The sequence below is a fragment of the Ammospiza nelsoni genome, chromosome 10 (genome assembly GCF_027579445.1).
Source record: "Ammospiza nelsoni isolate bAmmNel1 chromosome 10, bAmmNel1.pri, whole genome shotgun sequence".
Lineage (NCBI taxonomy): Eukaryota > Metazoa > Chordata > Aves > Passeriformes > Passerellidae > Ammospiza > Ammospiza nelsoni.
This window is the reverse complement of record NC_080642.1, coordinates 12,367,827-12,389,984: the sequence shown is the minus strand read 5'-3', so window position 1 is coordinate 12,389,984 and position 22,158 is coordinate 12,367,827. Positions and strand designations below refer to the sequence as shown.

At 38.2% G+C, this 22,158-nt stretch overlaps 1 protein-coding gene across 2 annotated transcripts in view; it reads left to right on the top strand.

Annotated features, from left to right (window-relative positions):
• ACAP2 (ArfGAP with coiled-coil, ankyrin repeat and PH domains 2) overlaps window positions 1-22,158 on the top strand; it is a 63,806-nt gene that overhangs the window by 5,483 nt on the left and 36,165 nt on the right. For both annotated transcript variants that reach the window (XM_059478978.1, XM_059478976.1), the window contains exons 2-7: window positions 11,480-11,537; window positions 13,986-14,105; window positions 14,760-14,813; window positions 18,324-18,382; window positions 18,895-19,078; window positions 21,278-21,322. In XM_059478978.1, coding sequence (XP_059334961.1) covers window positions 11,480-11,537; window positions 13,986-14,105; window positions 14,760-14,813; window positions 18,324-18,382; window positions 18,895-19,078; window positions 21,278-21,322 — 520 coding nt within the window. The remainder of the gene's footprint in view (window positions 1-11,479; window positions 11,538-13,985; window positions 14,106-14,759; window positions 14,814-18,323; window positions 18,383-18,894; window positions 19,079-21,277; window positions 21,323-22,158) is intronic.

Here is a 22,158-nt window from a genome sequence, read left to right as displayed (position 1 = left end):
ATCTGCACGTTATCATAACATTGCTCTAGCACAGCAGCAGGATGTTGCTGAAGAACTGATGTTAATTAAGCCTGTACAACTGATCTCTAATGAGTACTTGCAGAATTCGAGGACAGCTTATTTATGTGTGTGTGCAATGGAACTGTAATTATACAAGTCCTTATGGCCTTTCAGGTTTTAAATATAGATTTGAAGAGGTTTGTTCTTTAGCCTGGAGTGTCTCCTTTATGTTGGCTAAGCACATCTCATGTAATTACATTAAGAACCAAAGTTACAGAGATGGCAGTTTTATATTTTTTGGGAGGGGAGGAATAGTAATGTTAAAATCCCTGTGAAAGAAGGTCAGTAAATAGAATATTCATTGGGAAGGTAGCAACTATAAAATAGAAAACAGTGTCTTGGGCTAGGTGGACTTTTTGGTGGCTCTGTTTTTTCACTGTACATATCTGTGAAACTGTTGGCCTCTGAATAGCAAATGTGCTGATTTCAGCAATGTTTGCAGTGTCCTGTGATCTCTTTCCAGCCTTAACTTCTTGACAACCTTGCACTCAGAACCACATTATTTAGTCAGCATTTTCCCCATTCTTACTTCGTGCAGTGAACAATATGGCTTCAATTATTGCTAACTTTTTACTAGAGTAAATAATTCTGAAAATTTCCCAAAGCAAACTCTGTTCTTATAACCTGGTTTTGGAGAAAATAGGAAAGAAAAACGTATAATTTCCATTGGCTACAGAAATTACTGTTTACAGACCAGAACCCTTTGCCTTAATCTTGATGCAGGCCTTATTGCCTGAATCAGTTTAGTATCTCATGGTGATGCAAATGCAGAAGTGTCATGTTTACATAGGCAGGAAATAGAAGAATAAATTCTGAGTAATTCAGGGTTTGGTTGTTTTTTTTTGGTTTTTTTTTTTGCCTTTCAGTTGTACTTGCAGAATTCATTTTAAGAATATGTGTAGAAATTTTAAAATGTGTAAATGCATATGTGATCTCTGAGAGCAGATACTGCTGGTTTTACATTTAGATATTCCTGTGAGTTTAGGTAGTGATTTAGGTGCTTTGCCTTTTGCTAGTGGCAGATTTGTGACAAAAGTAAGGGCTGAAGTTGCCATCTGCAATGGAGGACCATGGGGAGGACATGCAGATTAATGTGTGGATAAGTAACTGTAATGTTATTTTAGTACATGCAGGAGTTTTCCATACTTCTGTGTGAGGCATTGTAAATCCTGATTTTGTTGTCACTCTTTCACATGACTAAAAGATCAGATTATGAACATGAGAAATAGTAGATATTATCATTATGACCATAAACTGGACAGCTTAAGCAGTCCAGTAGACTCAAACATTGTTTTGCCTTCCTGATAATCTTTTCAAGAGGATTCCTTGTGTATGTGGCAGAGTAAGGATTTTATGGTTAATGTTTGCTTTATGAATATTAGAAGCAGCCAGGCCTCAGACCTAGAGTAAATCAGTTGTTGTTGTGATGCACTGACTGTGTGAGGAGAAATCTAATTTATGGAGTGATCTCAGGTATACATTTTCAAATTGACAAGACACAGTGATAGACTAAGAAAATAATTTGTTGCAAAATATCTCCTTCAAGTTCCTTTTGTGAATGAGAGGAGATTTTGAACAGAGAAAATCTCTGGTAAACTTATTGTTTAAGTGGCATACTAGTGGCATGAGTCTTTCTGGAAATCAGGATTCCTTTTTGATGGTTTAAGTTATCTGTTTGATATTTTAAGACTGCAGTATTCAGGCACAAGACCCTTGGATAATTTTTGTAGTTCACATTTCAATATTAATGGACATTGAAATAGTTGTATTGTGCTTTTGGACAAGAATCTGACAGTAGGTGCATGTGCACAAATTATCTTTTCATTTAGTGAGTTTGTGATCTACCTTCAGCAACAGTGTTGAAGGAAGACCCCTGCCTATGGTGTTGTCTTGATAAACATAAAGCAGAGCTAGTGGGAATTTGCATGGTGTGATTTTGAAGTTTCTAAGTTGGATATAATACAAAAGAATTGAAGTAGTCACATGTAGTGAAATGTCTTCAGTCTGCTGAAATTTAAAAAACCATATTCTATGCAAGACAATTGCAGATTTCCATCTTTCTGTGTGCCACTTGTTAAGTAGGAACACATGCATATCAAACACATTTCTGTGCATTTGAAATATTCTAGTCTTCCATTTTTAGTGATCTTGTAGTTATTATTAAAAATATGTGTAACTTATGTAATGCCAGAGATCACTTAACAGATTTTAGTGTCCTGATATTCAGAATTACATTGTAGATGGAAACTTGAATTCAATCCTTTGGAACAAAGGCAAAGTGTCTTGTGTTCAGAGTTCTGACCAGGAATGTTATCCCTTCTGTCTGTCAAAAAAGAGGTGTGGAATATGACCTGGGAGATGGGGTTTGGGTTTCTGCTCCTGTGGGCTCTACCCAGGGAGGCACTGAGCCTCCTCTGTGCCTGTCCAGTGGTCACACAGGGATCCTGTCCTTGGCACAGAGGTGGTGGCTGGTGTCAGTCTGTGCTGGAAGTCCTGTCCCACCCTCTGATGCCTTCTTAGATTCCAGGTCTCCACTGACTCCCTTGCTGCCCAAGCCACTGGTCAGTGGGCACTAAAGGGGCTCTGAATGTTGATAATTTTTGGCATAAAAAGGTATAGTTTGTGTGGGGTTTGGTTTTTTTTTTTTTTTTTTGAGTACTTTGTGTAAGTAATCAGACTCAGCATTTGACTGGATTCTTGTGATAAATTTCAATGTAAAGAACATGTGGTGTTATAACAATGCTATTGGTTCTATAAAACATGCTGTTGTTATTATACTTTTGGGTTGAGATAACCCAAATAAGAGCTCATGGGTGAAGAAGAAATGTCATGCAGCAGTGTTGGGCCTTGTGTTCTTCACTGGCACTAGCAAAAGGCACTGTGAGGCCTCACAGACCATCTGGAAATGTAGCTTATGTCTTTCCTAGACTTCATGTACCATGTAAGTTGGAGTTCCTATCTGTAGAAAGTGTTTAGTAAATAATGACCCGGGCCCCTTCCTTAAACAGGAAAAGGAGAATGCATCTCATCTGCTGTGTACCATCCCTCCTCTTAAGCCAGATCTTAGGCTTAGGCTCCTTACAACTATTGATCTTCATTAAGATTTGATCCCAAGCAGCTCTTGATTTGTTTTAGCCATATGTGTCAGGATAAGGTGACCTGTGCCCTGGACATCACATGTTTCTGCTCTGTCATTCCCAAGGTGCTTTAGCTGACTAATTTGGGTATCTGTGCATAGATACCTGTGTTTGATCAGGTAAGGCACACAGCAATTATAGAACAATTGCTTTGCCTTGGCCAGACAGGGCTGCTGTTAAGGATAAAAACTGTTCAAGACCACTGAGGAATCTGATGTTTCATTGAGGATGCAGCTTCTGGCTGAATTTGTGTGTTACTAAGTTGGACTCTGTTTAAAAAGACTACACACATCTACACACCTACTCTGTGGGATTATTCCTCAAAAGAATCTACAGGATTATTCTTCAGAAGAATCTCCAGTTTGTGGAGAATGACTTTTTAAAAGTACTCATTTAACTTAATTTCTTTTGTCTAGTGTCTGATTGTGAAGAATGTATCTGCCTATTTATTCTATCCTACTTGATTTATCCCAAAAAGAATGATGAAAAATGTCAAGGGGGAGCATTGAATGTGCCTACTATTACAAAATATCCACTGAATTGTAAATATCAGTCTTGAAAGATTTTGTTTGAAAATATTTGCAGTTGATTTGAAATGAAAAACCTTTAACATGTAATAATTAAAGGATAGGTAAGCTTCTGTTTGGTTGAAAAACAGCTTACCTGCAGTTAGCTTTGATAGATGAATGAAATCCCAGGGTCTTTAAAATCTCTTGATGACTAAAAGTAGTGGGAGAAAAGATACTAAATGTACCCAGAGAAGTTCCAGGGCTGTGGGTGTACTGCATGCATTTTGTAGTTTTTATATTATAAAGTTCCAAATGCTTTTTTTTTTTTAATAGTTTATCATCATTTGAAAGAGATGAGGAGGAAAGGCAACTGGCCTTTCCAAACTTGAGAGCAGTAAATTTGAGGAAAAACTGTATTTCTCTATTGTCCTGCTGTAGTGCTTATCCATTCTTTTGGTTTGAGATTGGATTAATTTGACTGGCTACTTCCATGTGAAGGCATAAAGGGCAAACAAACTGCTTTTTGCAGTATGTAGGAACAATAAAACTGCACAATAAAACTCTTAATTTACATGTAAAATGCACTTTAGGTTACTGAGTGGGGAGATCCATATATATATATATTCACCTAATAGCTAAATAAAAAGTCAGGTTCGGAATTTGTGTATCACAACAAAGCTGCAGCCTTCTCTCTGACTGTCAAATAGAGCATTTGTACTGAAATATTCAACTTCTGAAATGGACAAAAAGGGTAAATACCTGCTGAAGACTTAGTCCTTATAGCAAATCTGAACCTTCCCTCAGGTTTCAGTAAAGAAGATCCACCTGATAAAAGTGGAATTGCAGACAGCTAATGGTGCTCAGCTCTTGTGAAACGCGGTGAGCTCTGGTTACACAGACTTTGCCAGCTCATGCTGCTTTGTACCCAGCAGAGCTCCTCTAATTAGGGTGTAAGGTTTAAATCAGCAACTAAGGGAGCTACAAAAAGAAAGGGACAGATGTTACCTAATTTTTCTGAAATGGAAGAAAACCTAAGATTCATGTTGAGATCATGTGGTGTCTTTTTGTTTAATTGCACAGCACTCAGACCCTCAGCTGCCTGTACTTTACTTGGGGTTTCCTGTGTTGGTGGTTGGGTGCTGCTGGATCAGTTCTGAGTGTATTGATCCTGGCAGTGCTGTGCTGGGGCTATGTACTGGTGTTTACTCATTCTGCACTGGCTGCAGGTGAGATACATAAGGGATATCTTTCCAAATCAGTATCTTCACTGCTCTTCAGACTGTTATTACTTACAGCTTTTTTAAGCAAAGTTGACAAGACTCCTTAGCATCTGACTGGTAACTCCAGATCTTGAGGCTAACAGGGTGTGTTTGTTAGATGTCCTATCTTGTATCTTTTGCAGTTGATTGCTTGATGGTTATATTTATGCTTCCACTTCCTGACCTTACTACATACTTGAGTTTTCAAATGTTGAAATCCTTTATTCCATCTGCTGCTTCTGTGTTCAAGATCCTGGGTGGTTGCTGAGATTTAAAAGATTAAAGCAGCTCTGTGATGTTGGCAACTTTTCAGCAGCAAGGCTTCTGTCCACCATCAGTTCCTTGAGCTCCTTTCTGCTGCCTTTTTTTTTTTTTTTTTTTTTTTGTTGTTGTTGTTGTTGTTGTTGTTGTTGCAAGATCTTGATAGTGTAATCCTACTTCCTTGTCTGGTAGTAGGTCCTCCTGAAAAGTTTTTGGCCCAATCTTGGATGTTGGAATCACTAGTCAAGAGCTGTGCTGAACATATATTGTGATATGTTGCACTCTTCCCAACTTGCAGTATAATCTACTTCTTTTCCATGAACATTTCATGGTCACCATTGTGCCCCCATCTTGTTAACAGATGTCTTCTGATGAACACAACACTGAAGTTGAAAGATAAGAAAATCCTGCTTTTCAGACTCTTTGTGGAGCAAACAGGTTGCTGGTTTCCTGCTTAGGTTACTGTCAGGCTCTCCTGGGATAGAAGAAGCTTAGGAGAGAAATATTAGGGGAAACCTTTGGGAAAATAGCACTGTTAGGCATTTCTGGCAATTTACTCCAAAAGAGTATTGAGAGGAAAAGTTCAAAAATTTAAACAGGTAGCACAGAAGTCCTTTTAGTCTGTGTGATAGACTGGGTCATACAGACTGTTAAATGCTAGTGCAAGCTTAGTGGTAATGAGTTTGGCTTCCAGAGGTGCATGTTAAGGGCAGTAGAGCTTGTTCCTTTTTGAAGACTGATTTGTTTATAATGTTCATTATCTTTGAGCTGTGTGTAGTCGAGCAGTAAAGAACAAATTAAGTGAAGTGTACATCTTTAAAGGATTTGTCCTACTTGTTATATTAGACCATATGAATTATTGAGGAGGAACTAAACCTTGTAGGTGTAGTGCTACCTACAAGCAGACCTTGGCTTTAACAATTTTATTAATTCAATAAATACCCTTGCTTTATTTCATTTGATTATTTTCTAAGTCTTACTTGAGAGAAGTAGAGGAATATTAATTAATATTGAGGACTGTTAATATTGAGGACTTGATTCCTGTGTCTCTGGGGAAATTTGAAATGCAGACAGTGTTTGCTATGTACCTGAAAACTTGGCTTATTCATCAACATCATAATCTTCTGTTCAGGAAATGTATTTCCATATTTCAGTCCCCCAGGCTCATAGAAAATTTCTAGGATTTCAAGGTGGGGGTTCAACTTTCTGATTAAAAGCCCTACTGTTCATGTAGGGCACACAGAAGTTTTTCCAAGCTATTGATAAAATGTTGTGTGGCAATGACTAAAGAATTAATAATGAAGGGATTACTAGCATGAATGAAGAATTTTATCTTAGTGTGTCAGGAGAGTTCATCATCTGTTGCTCAGTATGGAGGGGCTCTGTGCCAGTGGGGAAAAAACACTGCAGTGCCAAACCAGGACTTCAATGGGCTCTGTGACAGGCTGCAACAGTGTTCTTTCTTCAGATCATATTTATGGTTATGACACATCTCATAAGTTGTAAAACTCTACTTACATCTGTCCATGCTGCTATCCAAAGTTATGAGGCCTTATTGTTCCATGTATGCCTTCTTTGTTCCTCAATAATGTCATGTTTCTTTTTTAATCTCTGGTGTCTGATGCCATGACACATGTACCAACTGTATTCCTTCTTGGCAGGCTGGTTAACAGGCCTCTGGACACCTTTGTAATATTGAAGGAAATGAAATGGAGTAGACAGTGATTGGAGGGAACCCTGAGAAGCTGGAGGGTAGGTCTGCCACCCAGCAGGACCTCAGCAGGTAGGGGAAAGCACAGAGAGAAAGCTCCTTAAGTGTAACCCAGACAAATGGGAAGGCTTGCTCTGAAAGGTACCAGCCATGTGCAGCTGTGCTGGTGGGCAGGGGCCTTTCAGCCTGGTGACAGCCCTTGGTGAGCAGTGACAAGTGACACTGTCCAGTGCCATTAGTCACAGGGCTGGGTGTGCTCCCCTGGCCTGAGGCTGCCCTCAGCTGGCTGAACTCTCCTGTGAGCAGTTGCTCTGCATCTGGAGGGTGATCCCAAGTTGCAGCTGCTGTGGGAGAAAAGGGAGGCAGAGACAAACCAGACCAAGCTGCTGAGCAAGTGTAATATTTTCTGTGGTACACCTGCATTTTAATTGCCTTTCCATCACACTACAGGTCACAGTATATCCTCTGATTAATGCCTGCTGTCCTTTTTGCTACCTGTCACCTGATAGGCTCTGGCATAGAGGAGGAGACATTCATGTAAATCATCAGGTTCATATTCTTATCTTGCAATTATGCATCTCATTTCCAGGTTTTCACACTCAGTAGTACCTTTTCTTTTTCAATCTGTCTTGAAGGTGTAGTGGATGTTGGCTGAAAGGATCATCTCTAGTGAAGTGTAAGTTGTGCATTAAGGAGCTGTTCTGCATAAAATATGTGCAAGTAAGAGAGCTGTGTCTTTCTAAGATTTGAGGACAAGACTTTAGCAGTAATTCCATTGAAACTGCCGTGGTAAAAATCCATTTCCATTTCATGAGTCCAAAGATATTAATGTATTCAAAAGCCCCAGAATGAATAGCAATTGATTTTGTGACATGTTCCTGTTCTTTTGAAAGTATATTCAATAAATGAATCAAAACTTTTCTCAACTAAAAGAAAAAAAAAAAAAAAAAAACCACACACTATTGGAAAAATATTTTATTGTTGGGCTTTTATAATTCTGAATATTTTTATAGTGATGTATTATTTCCAGAATTAATAATTATTAGTTAGGTGCCCATAGCACCTTTGACCTCTCCAGTTTGTTGTTTTTCAGCATCTGATTTAGAGTGACCACTGATTCCAGCCTCCACATTTTCAGGGACACAATCTGAAAATGCAAGATAGAATATGATGAATGAATGAGCAAAAGACTAAAGGCAGGGTGTGGCTTCAATGGCAATTAGACTTTGTTTGAAGAGGAGCTAAATTTAAAAGCACTGGTGATCACCACTCTTCTGTGGGAGCAAACAGGCCCTGCAGACCCCTGTCCATGGCCATGGTATGTGTGGTGTTCTGGTCAGCAATGTGTAGTGACCCATTTTTTTTTTAGAGGAGAGTTTATCCATCATCATTCTCCTTGGTTCCTGGGATTTTGTAGTACCTTAACCAGGAAGAAAGTCTTTCACTGGTCACCTAGAGGGAATTCTGTGATTGACGTCAGAGTTCAGCTGTCCTTCACATACACTAGGCTGGGTAACTGGTGACATTATCCTCATTTTAAAAGGCTGCAAACTTTGGTCTTGAGTTTTCTTCCTTTATCTCCTGCATTCCTCCTGCACTGCAGCTGTGCAGGAAGCTGTATCTAGCAAACTGAGCGGTGTTGTAGGGGGTGGTGGAGGAGAGAAGTCACAGCAGAGGAAAGAAACACATTCCTGAGAGTCCTCATTACAGAGCATGAAGAGTATGGGAGACTGCTCATTTATAAAAGTTGTCCTCCACCCTTAAGCAGCTGTTCTGGTTTTGTGTATTGCCATGCAGTATTTGAACATCTTGGGAAGCCACAGCTGTTTGACTCATGCACTGGACCTGATTTGATCCTTATTCCTATTGCTGGAGCCTTCTGGCTGAGATCACTGTGACTCAGATCTTGCTCCCAGCTCCCACTTCACTGAGGAGCACCAGTTTTGTTACATGTCAGGTCTGGCACTTGATCCTCAGCTGTTTCACCACCACTTCCTGTGTTTATAGCTGGACAGTGGGGCTTGGCTGTGGACATGACATTTACCCAGAATTATGGCAGTTTTCTGTGAACTTTATGTCTGACACAGATGTTTTAGAGAGAAATGCACCTTTGCATTCTGTGGCTTCAAAAAGTATTAAATTAAGAAAAACAAGGGTAGCATTAACATAGATCAGATCAGCTGTTCTTCATGTATTGCTAGCCCAGGATGAAAACATGAAGACAATTTTTGTAGCTAGGGGGTACATAATTGGATGTATATATCTGTATTCTGATAGTCTGAGGGTGTCCTCTCCATTGTTTTTGTGACTGTAATCCAGTTTTGGACTAATACCTGTAAATATGTTTGCATGATAATAACTTCTACTAGATTTTATGTGGTGGAAATAGTAAAGTAGTCATTTCTATGCAAAGAAACAGAATTAAAGTGGGGTTTGGCTGGAACCCTACAGCTGTTCAATCCAAATCCAGGTGTAGGGCCAAGATATGCCATCCCTCCATCATATGACAGTGGTGGGAAATAGCCCAGAGAACCAGCCTGGTGCCTCAGGGGCCTGTGACATTTCAGACCACTGTCTGCTTTGCTTTATACTTCTTTTTGCTTGATCTACCCTTCATTGTTTCATTTTTTAAATGTTCTGCTGGTACTTCTTCCATTTGAGCTTATTCTGTCTTAAAATTTGCCTCTTGGAATAGAGGTTTAATTACTGAACAGATGTGTTGTCTTCATTCTGCCTGCTCTAACTGCCTTTATCTCTGTTCATTTTGAATCTTAGACTTTTAGCTCATTGAGTCCTGTGGAGCTAGAACTCAGTTAAAGACACAAAAAATAATACTCTTATCAGATCTTGCTGCAGTTCTGTAAACAACTTCTTAATCATGCTTTTATGTTAATGCCAAAGAAACAAATAAAATTTTGTTGTACTGTGATTATAAACAAACGAATACAAAATTGAAATCTAAATATTGAGATGCTTTTCCTTCCTTTGGGTTTTGGTGTTTTTTAATTCTCTTTCATGCTTTCCGAAACAAGATTAACTAGAGACTTAAATGGGAATGAATCAGTTGTGAAAGAAAACAAAGAAAGTAAAAGAGAAATTAATGTTGCCTGAAAACCTTCATGGTCTGAAGCTAGCAAAGAGGGAGAAGCCAAAATGTAGTTACAGGGATTGCTTGGATATAAAACCTAGGACATAAGTGTGGGAATGCATTGAGGTACAAGAATTGGAATGCAGCTATGTGTAGTGAAATCTGCAAAAGCTGGGAATGTCATGCTCAGTGTTTGAGATCTGCAAGCAATTGGCAGCATTTTTCAGAACTGTTCTTGTAAAAAAATTGCTTTTCCTGAACTTGGGGCCTGATCCAGCCTTTTTCTTTTTTTTTTTTTTGGTGTTCTTGGCTTGTACTCATGTGAACTAGAATGGAATTAGCAAGAGACAGTAAAGCTGTGGTTGTGTGTAGTCTCTCCTCAGTGGTATAAAGTTGGCTTAAGAAATTCCTGCTCCAAATCATTCTTCCCTGCCTATATAACTTTTTCCAGGAAGAGCTGGGTTTTTCTGTAGGACTGAAATGTGAAATGTCTGATCCAATTTTCCAAAAAGCATTTCAGAAAACTTCCTATTACTTTTTTTTCCCCAAGGCAGGCTTCTACTGGTAAACAGTGTGGTTCCATGACCACTTATGCTGGAATGACTGAAAGAATGGGCACCCTGTGATGGCACCAGGGGTTCTCCTTGCCAGAAATGAGCCCATTTGGCTCTCCAGGCAATGGCCCGATGAAGCAGCAATGTTCATGGACTCTGAACAAAGAGTCAAAAAGTCATCTATCCTCAGTCTCCTGCTTTTTGCAGGTAGCAGTAAGGAAGGAGGTGTCCAAAGAAACCTGAGCTTAGAAGAAAAAAAAAAAAAAGGCAAAAGAAAAAAAAAAGCGCTGTGTTATGCTCCATGAAAGCAGCTTTTACTGGCAAGTTAAATTTACTGGCAAGTTAAATTTGACTGGCCTGGAACATTTGACCAGTGTAGACCAGAGGTAAATGATCTAATCAAGTGTGCCATCTGAACTCCCTGCAGGGTAATAGACACATGGCTAGTGCTGTATTTTGTCCTAATCTCATAGCAAGGTTATTCATGAAATAGCTGCCCTATTTGGCAGGTTTGAGCCAGGAGGTCACTAAAAGAGTTAAGAAAATTCCCTCAATCTTTCAGTTTCTTTCCTGTGTTGTTAGCTTCAAACATATAGACTATTGTCAATAGAAGAACAGAAGAAACCTATTTTGGTGTGACAGATGTCAGGATTGATAAAATTTGATCTCAAATCTTTATCAATAGACCACATTTTAGCAGTGATGTAGTTTTCTTCTTTGTACCGTCAGATTTCCTGCAATTCTTGTGGTTCTTTAAAATCTATGCTGTTTTATAGCTGAAATTTATGTAAAACTGTGATGGTAATAAATGAGTTAAATGAATGTGTGTGTGCCCCTTCTCCCCAGACTCAGAGTATTTTTGTGTAACATTTTAAAGGAAAACCTCTTTTTTACACACAGGGCAACTTTAGAAGAGGTAGAAGGAGATGTGACAGAGCTGGAACTGAAACTTGACAAGGTAAGCTTTTAACTCAACACTGTTTGTCTCAGAAACATCAGAAAGTGTGTTTTGGTTTTGTTTTAGAGTTCACAGCTGGCAAGTGTCAGTGGCTGAGCAAGCGCCCTGCTCTGCAGAGGGAAGGGATCCAGCTGCAGCTCCCAGCTGGAGGCCGGGCTGGAGCACGGCAGCCCCGGGCAGCTGAACTCGCTCCTCCCTGGGCGGGGGCCTCGCTTGAGCAATTCCCTCCTGAGGGCCCTCACCGAGCCCCTGGGGCTCAGCCCCGGAGCTGCTGCGAGCTCCTGCAGCTCCCCGGGAGATAAAGGCCGGGGCTTGGTCACTGCTGCACCCAGAGCCTGCTGAGCACAACGGCGCGCACTGGGGACATCTGGGTACCCTCTGGTTTGGAGGTTTAAAATCCATGCTGTTTGTCACTGGTAATGTCAGGCACAGCAGCCAGGTGTGTATATATATGTATATATGTATATTGTATGTATGTATATCCTTCGCTGTTGTGTGGAGGACTTGACTACTGTAAAATTCATCCTGCATTTTGTAATACTTTGTGCACGTATATAAAAAATTATATGTAGCATCTTTTCAACTTCTTAATATCTGTTTATTGGTTTCTTCACCTTTGGAAACTTTATTTCTTTGCTAGTGTTTTGAGAGTATCATATTTTTGGTTTTCATCTGTATAAAGTCTTCTTACCTTTGCGTTTGTGCTAAATGGTTTAAATTATTTTTATCTGTGTTTTCAGATGGTAGGCAGATGTCATTTGTTTACCTCCTTAACTGCTTTTTGAATACAACCTTTTTTTCCTGCAGCTGTTGAGCAGGCTGCAGAAAGCTGGAGACAAATAAATATGGTGTCAAGCCTGAAGACTTGTTCTTTACTACTTGTAATAGTATTTCTAGTTTTTAGTAGCTAATAATCTAGCTACTTGCTCTTGCAAAATAAATTCAGCATCCTTAATTTTGATTTGGTGTGAATCTTGGTGAAACTTTTGGGTATAACACACATTTTTACTGTCGGGGTGTGGAATCTTTTTTGGTAGATCAACCAGTATAAGTATTTAGAAGATCTGAAAAATCAAACTTACAAGTTTGGCTTTTCCACCAGTCTGAAAGTTTTTGGGAAAAAGAACTCTCATATTCCTTAAATGGAATTACTCATTATTCAGGGCCTTATAGTACAATACTAAAGTTGAAAGCCAAGCTTCTTGGGTGAGCTGAAGCAAGTATGGCCTGAGGGTAATAATTTGTCTAGGCTTGGTTGATAACTTTTTCTGATCAGATGTTCATACTAAACTTGGTTTTACTGTCTCACAATTTTGACTTTGGGCTGTATTATGTGCAGTTTTGTGCTCTCTGGAAGAAAGCAAGCCTAGTTCAGGCTTGTGAACTTATCAGCAAAGGTAAAGGAAAAAGGTTAATGTTGATAGTGGGGTTTTTTTCCTGTCCATTGTTCAAGCAACTTGGACATTCATCAGAATGAGGAAGATCATGCTTAGCTTTACATTTTCCCTAAGGATCTGAGTCAACATAAAAATTACTGGGTAACTAAGGCAGGAAGGATGCTTGGATGGTTTCTTTGCCCCAACATAGGACCAAGTACTTCTGTGTTGCTTTTCATGATAATTTATTTACCATCCTTGAAAGATCTTTCAGAGATGAAAGTTCAGTCTTCTGGATTTATTCTCAGCTTGGCTTAGGGTGGAGAAGCTCAGTCATAATGCACCCATCTCAGGAGAGCATCCTGGCAATTGCAGTAACCCCTGTTTCTTACATTAATGGCCCAGTGCATAAATGGTTCAAGAAGTGGGAAAACATCCATCACAAGATACTGAGGACCTTCTTATCAGACTGCAGTTCCATGGGGCCTGAGGTGCTGACTGAAGCATGAGTGGTAGGGGTGCAAAGCCATCAGAGATTAGTCTGTGAGTGGAAACACGATTGATTTCACCTCCTGAGATGTAACCATGGCTCTTCAGCTGTGCTTTGTGCACAGAGCCTTTTGCTTTCCTCTTCCTGTATTCTCAGCGTCTCAGGATGAAACAACTGGTGTGGGTTTAGTTTTTGTTTGTTTTGTGGTGTTTTTCCTCAGAAACCACAATAACCTCATCATTTGCTTGGGTTATGTTTTAGCTGCTGTACTTATTGCCTGTGTAAAACTCCCTTGAAATATGTGCAACATGTCAGTTAACAGTAAAGCAAGTAAAACCTAATTTTAAAAGTTTATAGAGTGGTAGCTTTCCCAATAGCATATCTAATGACCTAGAGTAGTGTTTTTATAGCTGTTACTACACAGTAGAAAGCTTTTCATAGAATCAGAGGGTGAGAATGTAACTTTGGAAATTTTTATTTTGTAGCCTTAACAAAGCTCAGCGTTTTCATGTTTATATGATGGTGTAAAAACCAAATCAAAATAAGCCTTCTGCTTTCTCTCTATTTATATACTCATTTTAGCTGGTGAAGCTTTGTATTGCAATGATTGACACTGGGAAAGCATTTTGTACAGCCAACAAGCAGTTCATGAATGGAATTCGAGACCTTGCACAATATTCCTGTAAAGATACATTGGTTGAGGTAAGTTCTTTGAGGTGAAAGGGGAGGGAAAGAAACATGACTTTAAAAAGGTACAACATAGCAGTTTACAAGAGAAGTAGTTGAAGTTTATGGAATTATTTGCCTTTTTGCTCCTTTTTCTTTGCTATCTCTTTTAGAGTGGGGGTTTCCCAGCTGTGGTGCACTGCAGGTGTCTGAGCTGTTTAGTTTCAGTAGTGACATGGCTCTGCCAAATTTCAGAACATGTGTTAGATGAGTGTGTGCACTGGTGATGGCAACACGTTAACCTGTTGTGTTTTTTTTTGAGTCAGAGTATTAAATGTGAAAAATATTAGTTAGTGTCATATTAAATACTGTAAATTAATGTTTTAGATTTTTATGTGTGTTTCCCATATCTTTAGTCAATTTGAATTTTTCCTGCTTTTCTTCAGTTTGGTGCTTTATATCCAGGTAGATAGAAGTAACATTTTTCATGCTTGTATCTTTAAATAGATTTATTTGCCATTACAGCTGTGCTCTCCTTATGGCCTAATGGTTTTAGTCTCATAATAGTGCTATAAGGAAAATTAATTTCCAAGGTGTAAAAACTGAAAAGCTGTAAACCTCTGAACTGTTGCTTTTGTGCTGTGTTTTTAATAGGGCTTAACTTAAACTACTTTTATTTTCTCTTTACAGACCAATTTGATGAAGTTCTCTGACACCTTACAGGAAATGATCAATTATCATAATGTGAGTATTTCTAGCTGCAACATGGCTCTGATAGCTCATCTTCAGTTATTTTTGATAATAGATTAATATTAATGCCTTTCTTGTTGATAGTGTTTGCAAAGTAATGGTTTAAGTGGTGTTAAATAACTATTTTAATAATGTTTTTTTTACAAGGTATTTATAAATATCCCCTTTTCTGCAGATTTCCATCTTGGTTTATTTTTCATTTGGAATTTGTAAGCTTTGGTGCTCTAAGACAGTAAATACTGGATAGTTTCATCTTTTTGAATCAAACTGATGGTAACAGTTACATTCTATGAGTTTATACCTTTGCTGGTCTGAAATAATGATCATATTTTCCATAGTTGCTATTTTCTCCCCTTTCCTTTATAATGCACAAAATGAAGCACCTATGATTTGCCTATAGTTTTCTTTTTGGAGGGATAGCAGATTTAAGTAAGTGTGGAGAAAGGAGAAAATGCTAGGATTTAAGACTAATTGTAATTTTTAGCATTTTAGTCAGAGTTAATCAGAAACTTCAGCTTTCCCTAGGTTTAAAACTAATTTGTTATTTTTCCTTTAAAGAGTTTGGTCTTGTATTCAGAAGTTTGTTCTTCTGGTTTTTTCCTCTTTCATTGGCCCAACTGCTCTTTGTTAATTTCCCAGCAAATTGCTGGAAACAAACTGAAGTGTCTCCAAAGTGCTGAAAATATGCAGAACACTTAAAATGTGGGTTTTTCATACCACTGGGAGTTTAAAAATTGACAAGACAGAATCAAAAGGAATTTTGCTAGCTTCAAGTTAGGTTTCTAAAAGTGTCTGATTAGGCTTTTTTTGTTTTAAATGCATGCTTTTAGAATGAAAGGGAAGCAAAGCAAAGCAGGTTAATAGCATTGTGTTTGATTTCCTTTCCATTATACAGAGTGTACATATCTGCACCTAATCTAATGAAAACTGTAAAGAAGGGAGTAAGTGAACAGTGAGAAGAGAGAAGGGAGGGCCAAGGTTCAAAACAGCAGTACTGGAGCAATGTTACTTTCATGTCAGTGATTTCTGCAGAGTAGATGGAGCAGATGAGCCCAGGCTGTCCCTCTTCATCACACATCTTGCTGCTGGAATCCCTCTTAGCCATGTCTTTTACCTGTGGTTTGCTCTTTTGGACACCTCTGACATAGGTCCTGTGTTATTGCTGCTGTTATTCCTACATGATGGTGGCTTGCACTGCTTTGGTAAAATTTAGCATAGGACTAAATTTAGCTGTTCCTTTTGGGCACTTTGAAGGCAGAAAGCAGAGAACAAACCATATTGAAGAAGATTTCTTTTCAGATCTAAGAAGGACCCATCTGGCTTCTGCCCTGCTTTTTTCCCCTCCATGCCCTTGCTGTGCTCAGGCATAGTGAGAACAAAGTGGCTTTTACCAAAGGCACAAACATCAGGAGTGAGGCACAATTGCTTTGCCAGACATGTTGAGGTCCTGCATTGCTTTTTTGTGAATCTGCTGAGTTCAGCAGGGCTTCCTGGCTCAGAGTGACAGGTCTGTTGCTGACCAAGGTGTCAGAGCCAGCAGGAGGGAGAAGCTAGAGGAAGAAAGAGGAAAGGAAGGATGGAAGGGGCAGGAGATGCTCCCACTGAGTTCTGGATGACTGTCAGTTTTTTCATGTGAGGCTTTGCTACAGATAAGGCCAGGGACCAGCCTAATGCAGCATCTTCACTGATTCAGCAGTGGGGGAGTAGCTGTGACAGCTTATGGCAAATAGCAGCTTTCTTAGACTTGCAGTATATGAAAGGTAGTATGTTGACAAGGCTGTAAATCTAATCATATTTACATCATGGTCTGGGCACTTCTTTCTAGTTTTTTTAGGGGAAATGATGTCTATGTGTTTTTCTGCCCAGCACATTTTTTCTCTTCATTACTGTAAGCAGAATGCAAGGCTCATATTTCTGGGAGTCCTCTAAACATTTGAGTTCCCATCTGGTTTTATCTTTTGGTATTGATCTTGATTGGTGCACTCCCCAGGCACTGGCAAGCTTAAATGTCAGCAGTGGGAGTAGTCCCAGCCTGACTTCCAGTTTGTCAAGAAGTTCTTTATTCTAGTTGTCTGCTTTTCTGGTTTCCCAAAGTGGGAATACAAACAGGTTCTTCCACGTGCTACTGGTAGGTACAATTCTGGTTGGAAGGGTCCTCAGGAGGTGTGGATGGTTTGACTGCCTGCCTAAATCAGGGTCAGATATGAGGTTGGAGCAGGTTGCTTTGGTCCTGAAAAGCTCCTAGCATGGAGACTGGATGCAAGGTACGGTACCTCTGCTAATGAGTGGCTTTAACTCAGTCATGTTTCCCTTCAGTGTTTCTAGAAAAGAGAGATGAGCTGGTAAAGGTTTTGCTGTCAGTATTTGGCATTACATAGCTTCCCATTTCCAAATCTTAATAAAGTTCTGAGAACATTTAAAGAAAACATTTTTTGACCTTAAACTTTGAGGTTTTGGCTTGCCTTTTCAAGAGAATTCTTTAATATTTCAAAATTTTTACCTTTTATGAGAGATTCTGTTAAACTGGGCCAGCTTTACTTTTGTGATGCTGCCTTGTGTATTTCTGTTATGCAGAATTGGAGGTGTAAAAGGGTTGAAAATTGAGGCAACATTTTTTGTCTGCACAATAAGTGACAAAAGGATTTATCCAGTAGTCATTGACCTGTTCCATTTCATCCTAAAACTCAGAGGGCAGATGTGAAGCTGAAGGAATGTGTGTTTTCATTTTCCAGTTAGAATTTTTTTGGGTCGTAAGAGCACATTCAAACTATCTCACATCCAGGTGTGCTTTGGCCTTAAAAACTTAACAAATATCTTAGACTTTACAATTCAAATGAATTTATTATATTTTGTGCCTTCAGCCTTCCCAAATCACAAGATATTTTGGAACCATTGCTTAGATCACTTATTCTTAAAAAGAATAAGCCATTCCTTTTAGTAGTCCAACAGTGGGTGGTTTTTTACAAACATTTCATGTAAAGGAGATAGTACTGAATACTCATGTATGCTGCATTTTCAGCATTAATTTCAATCCATGGTTTTGGGGTTTTTGCCAGAAGTTAAGAGGATGTTCTTTCTATGGTTTCATTTGTCTTTTAGTTGTTGATAAATTGTCAAAGTCTAAGAAAAAAAAATGGCTCCTTAACATTCAAAGTTGTTTCTTCAGGAACATAACTGTACAATTAACATAAATAAACTTATATGAAACTAGGCATGTCAGGATGAGAGAATAAGATGTCAGAAGCTCTTATGTCTCCTTATAACCACAGTCTTTAAGAAAAGAGCAGCAAAAGATGCTTGGTTTGAGTTATTTTCCTTATTTTCTTCCTCATCTTTTATTTATTTCAAAACTACTGTGAAGGGATTTATATTTTGGTATTAGAGACACAGTGGTTTAATAATTACATTCTCATGTAATCCTGCATAATTAACATTGGTATTTCTGAAATCAGAAGGTATGAATACCTCCAAGTTACTGACCTACATAATAATGTTTTCTTTCAGATTCTGTTTGACCAGATCCAAAGATCAATTAAAACACAGCTTCAGACTTTCGTTAAAGAGTAAGTTAATTTGCACTTGTAATGGGAAAATTATATATAAAATGGAATTTTAAAAATCTGATTTGAGTGGGTAAGTGAAACATCCTTCTTGTAGGTTGCCACCCATAAATTGAGAAGTGTGTATTAAGGCTTTGTCAAAAATCACCCCGAGTCACTGAGGCTTTAGATGCAGCTGCAGAAATGTTGCAATAGGATGAATTACCGATCTAATTACATATTGTAATTATCTAAGCTTGGGGGACAAAGCTTTTCCCCAGTAGGCATTAGATGTGTTCAGTTACATTTCAATTTTGTCCTTTCCCTGGAAAAGAAAGACAAGAAGCTTCTGTCATAATTTGTGGATTTCCATTTGACCCAAGCATGTGTTGAAGAATATAAAATTTGAAATAGACACCAACTATAGCAGTCCCCAGCTTGGTCTGTCTGGTGTCTGGTGAAAGAAATCTGTCTGGTGAAAAACTCTTTTTCATGCTTTGGAATTAATTTGTCATCCATATTTCCTTTTTCCATAGAGATATTAGGAAATTTAAAGATGCAAAGAAACAATTTGAAAAAGTGAGTGAAGAAAAGGAGAATGCTCTGGTGAAAAATGCCCAAGTTCAAAGGAATAAGCAACACGAGGTAGAGGAAGCCACCAATATTTTGACTGCAACTCGGAAATGTTTTCGACACATAGCTCTGGATTATGTTCTTCAGGTAAGGACAGCAATGAGAGCTTTTCAAAACCATTTGTTACATATGGTTAGAGACATGTCCTTTACAATGTGAGAAGTTCTTTGTGTAAGCTTCTTGGAAGCTGTGGAGATTCAGGGAAAAAGGAAGAACTTTATCTGCTAATAATTTCTTTTTTAATAAAATCTGAGGAAAATTAATTGATGCATTCCTATTGCTTTAATGCTCTGGTATTCAGTGCCCTTGCTGCAGTGACACAGTTTCATTTTCAAGTTGAACATTAATTATGAACAAACCCTAGTATTTGCCTGATACTTAGCTAAATATTTTATGACTTAGATATACTGCAGTTTCTTATATAGATAAAGTAAAACCTGTAATCTAGCCTAGGAAATGCACATTACCTGAATAATTCTGATACAGGACGTTAGGTATTTCTGAATTTTATCTGTATGCTTTGGGTTGTATTCAGCTTGTCTAGATGCCTCAGAGCTTGGGATTGTGCTGTAAAGGGAGTCAAGAACTTAATTATTCTTTATCTTTTTAGTGAAAATCTCCCATATGGTGTTGAGAGGTGTTCTTTGTCATGCTGCTTTGAATTCTGAAATACAGTAGTAAATTTTCTTTTGATACTTAAAATTCATCTGCTTCATACTTATCCACAACTACAGCAAAACAGGATTATTGCAACTCAGATGGTGTGAAGGCTGGGGGGCTCCCAAATGAGTCTGAGCTTCTCCTATGATCAAAAACAGAACAACTGTTTACAATTAAGCTGGTTTTATATTAGACATTATCATTTTGATTTGTGACAGTCCAGTCAGTTATTTAAAGCTTAATTAACTTCTGTATAAATTGCATTATGAGTTGTAAAATGAAGTGGAGCCTATCAGCCTGGGCATGTTCACAAACATGGTGGTCAGTGGTCAATTCTGAACTCCAGCTTTTTAAACACTAAGGTCATTTTGATGTTTAAAAAGTGGTGTGAATTATTCCCCACAGGATTATTTGTACTAGCACTAAATGGTGGGGGCAGCTGGCAGCCACTACTGTAGTGGGCCAGTTCCTTGGGTGTGCTTTGAACTGCAGGCTGTTTGCCTCCTGGAATTTGTATGTTCAAAGTATGAGCAGTTCCTGGGATGCAGATGCATTTAGAGTAACTGGGAACAGTTTCAGCATCTCTCAACGTGGACAAAAATCAATTCAGCTTTAGGAATTGTGTCTGCTTGAGTGATTCTTCTGGGAAAATGGCTTTACAACTATGGTTTCTTTGTAGCTAGATTTGCTCTAAACTGTAATTCAAAACCTTTGCTTTCCTTTTATTTTTCTTTGCCTCACAGGCTGAGGGTTTATTCTATACAAACAAATCTCAATTATTTTTGCTGCAGAAAGTTTTCCAAAATAATGAGCACTTAAGTATAGAAGTAGAATCTGGTTTTGATTATAGCTGCAGCAAGTTTGTTTATTTTGCTGAAATTCTAAACTGACATAGATGTGTTAAATTACAAAATCATGCCTGTTTCTGCTAAGTGGGTCTTTTAAAGTAAAATCTGTAGTTTGGATGGCAACCTTTTAAGATTAGATAAAGAAGATAGGGGAACTAGGTGAATGTGGAAAATTTGTCATTTTTTTCTATATAATGTGGAATTCCCTAAGTTCTAGGGCAACACCTTTAATCAGTGACTTCAGCTAGCTTAAAAGCCCAGGTATACACAGAAAGTTACTTATTGAAACTATTACATTCTTGCTTGCCTGGGACTATTTTTGGAATACTTAAATACTGTGAGTCTGAGAGGAAAAGGAACCCTGCTTGCATCCTTCACTCTGCCCTGGCAGCAGTGCAACTTCTGCAAGGAGTTGGTGGGCTGGCTTGGCTCATCTGCTTGAAACATCTTGAATTCAATCTCTTGAAAATGAAAACCAATTTTCCTTGAAAGTTGTCTGATATTACTTCTAGCAAGCAAGTGGTGTCCTGTACTTTACTTACTGATAAAAGAAAATTGTAACTATCACTGTGAAGCTCAAGCTTTGCAAGTGTTCTCTGATTGCATCGCTGATGTCATGACAGAACTAGAGTGCATCTTCTTTTAAAAGTATTTTGGAAAGTCTGATATTGAGCTGTCTTCTTCCAATGTTTTAAGATTGGATGTGATTATTTGGGGAAAATTGAAAATAAAATAAGTTTAGAATAAAAGGAATTGCTTGGTTGTTCTTTTCTCCTAGATCAATGTTCTTCAATCTAAAAGGAGAGCAGAAATTTTAAAATCGGTAAGATATACTTTATCCTCTGTATATCAAATATTTTAATCCATCTGAAATTAAAAACATGACCACAAAAGCAGTATGTTAAAAATCCTTTTATTGATCAAAATGTTATCAATACATTTGGCAGTTTGATGACTGTCAATTTGGCCTTTATTGTAGCTGGGCATACATGTCTACCTATTTTTGATAATCCTTCTGGTTCAGATTTGAACACTTGTCGGTTTTCACTACTCTTGATCCTTTGGTATGTGTTCCATGGTTAAAATCACTTTGCTGAGAATTCTGCTGTTTAGGTCTGATTTATTACTTTGTAAACAGTAAGTGCTACTTATAATCTATTCTAAGATGAATTCTGTTATTTCTAAGAACAGGGCAAATTTTAGTATGAATAGTATGGTATCTGCTAAATTAATATAAAACTATACCTGCATGCCAGTTTGCTTCACATTGAATTCCCTTTTCTACTTCACATTATCTCTGTTAAAAGTCTATTGAGATGGAGAGTGACAAATTAAACAGTACTGTTCTTTCAAATGTCTGAAGTTGCTCTCCCATAATTTTTTCAATTCCATGAAAAGCAGAAACTTAACTTGGGTTGGTTTATAACTGCCTGCTATTCTGCTCTGCACGTTCCCAACTTGTTTGCTATTTTAAGGCCAGACAGTCTTTTCAGCTATGTTATAAAGCTTATGGGTTTGAATCATTAGTAAAATATTCTATAGCCCCTCTGTACCTTACATGTCCCAGTTAAAGAGAGATAACAAAAATTTCAGGTGACATGAATTAGAAGTAGATTTCTTTTGTTTTGTTTATGGAGCTAATGCTATCAACTGATTTCT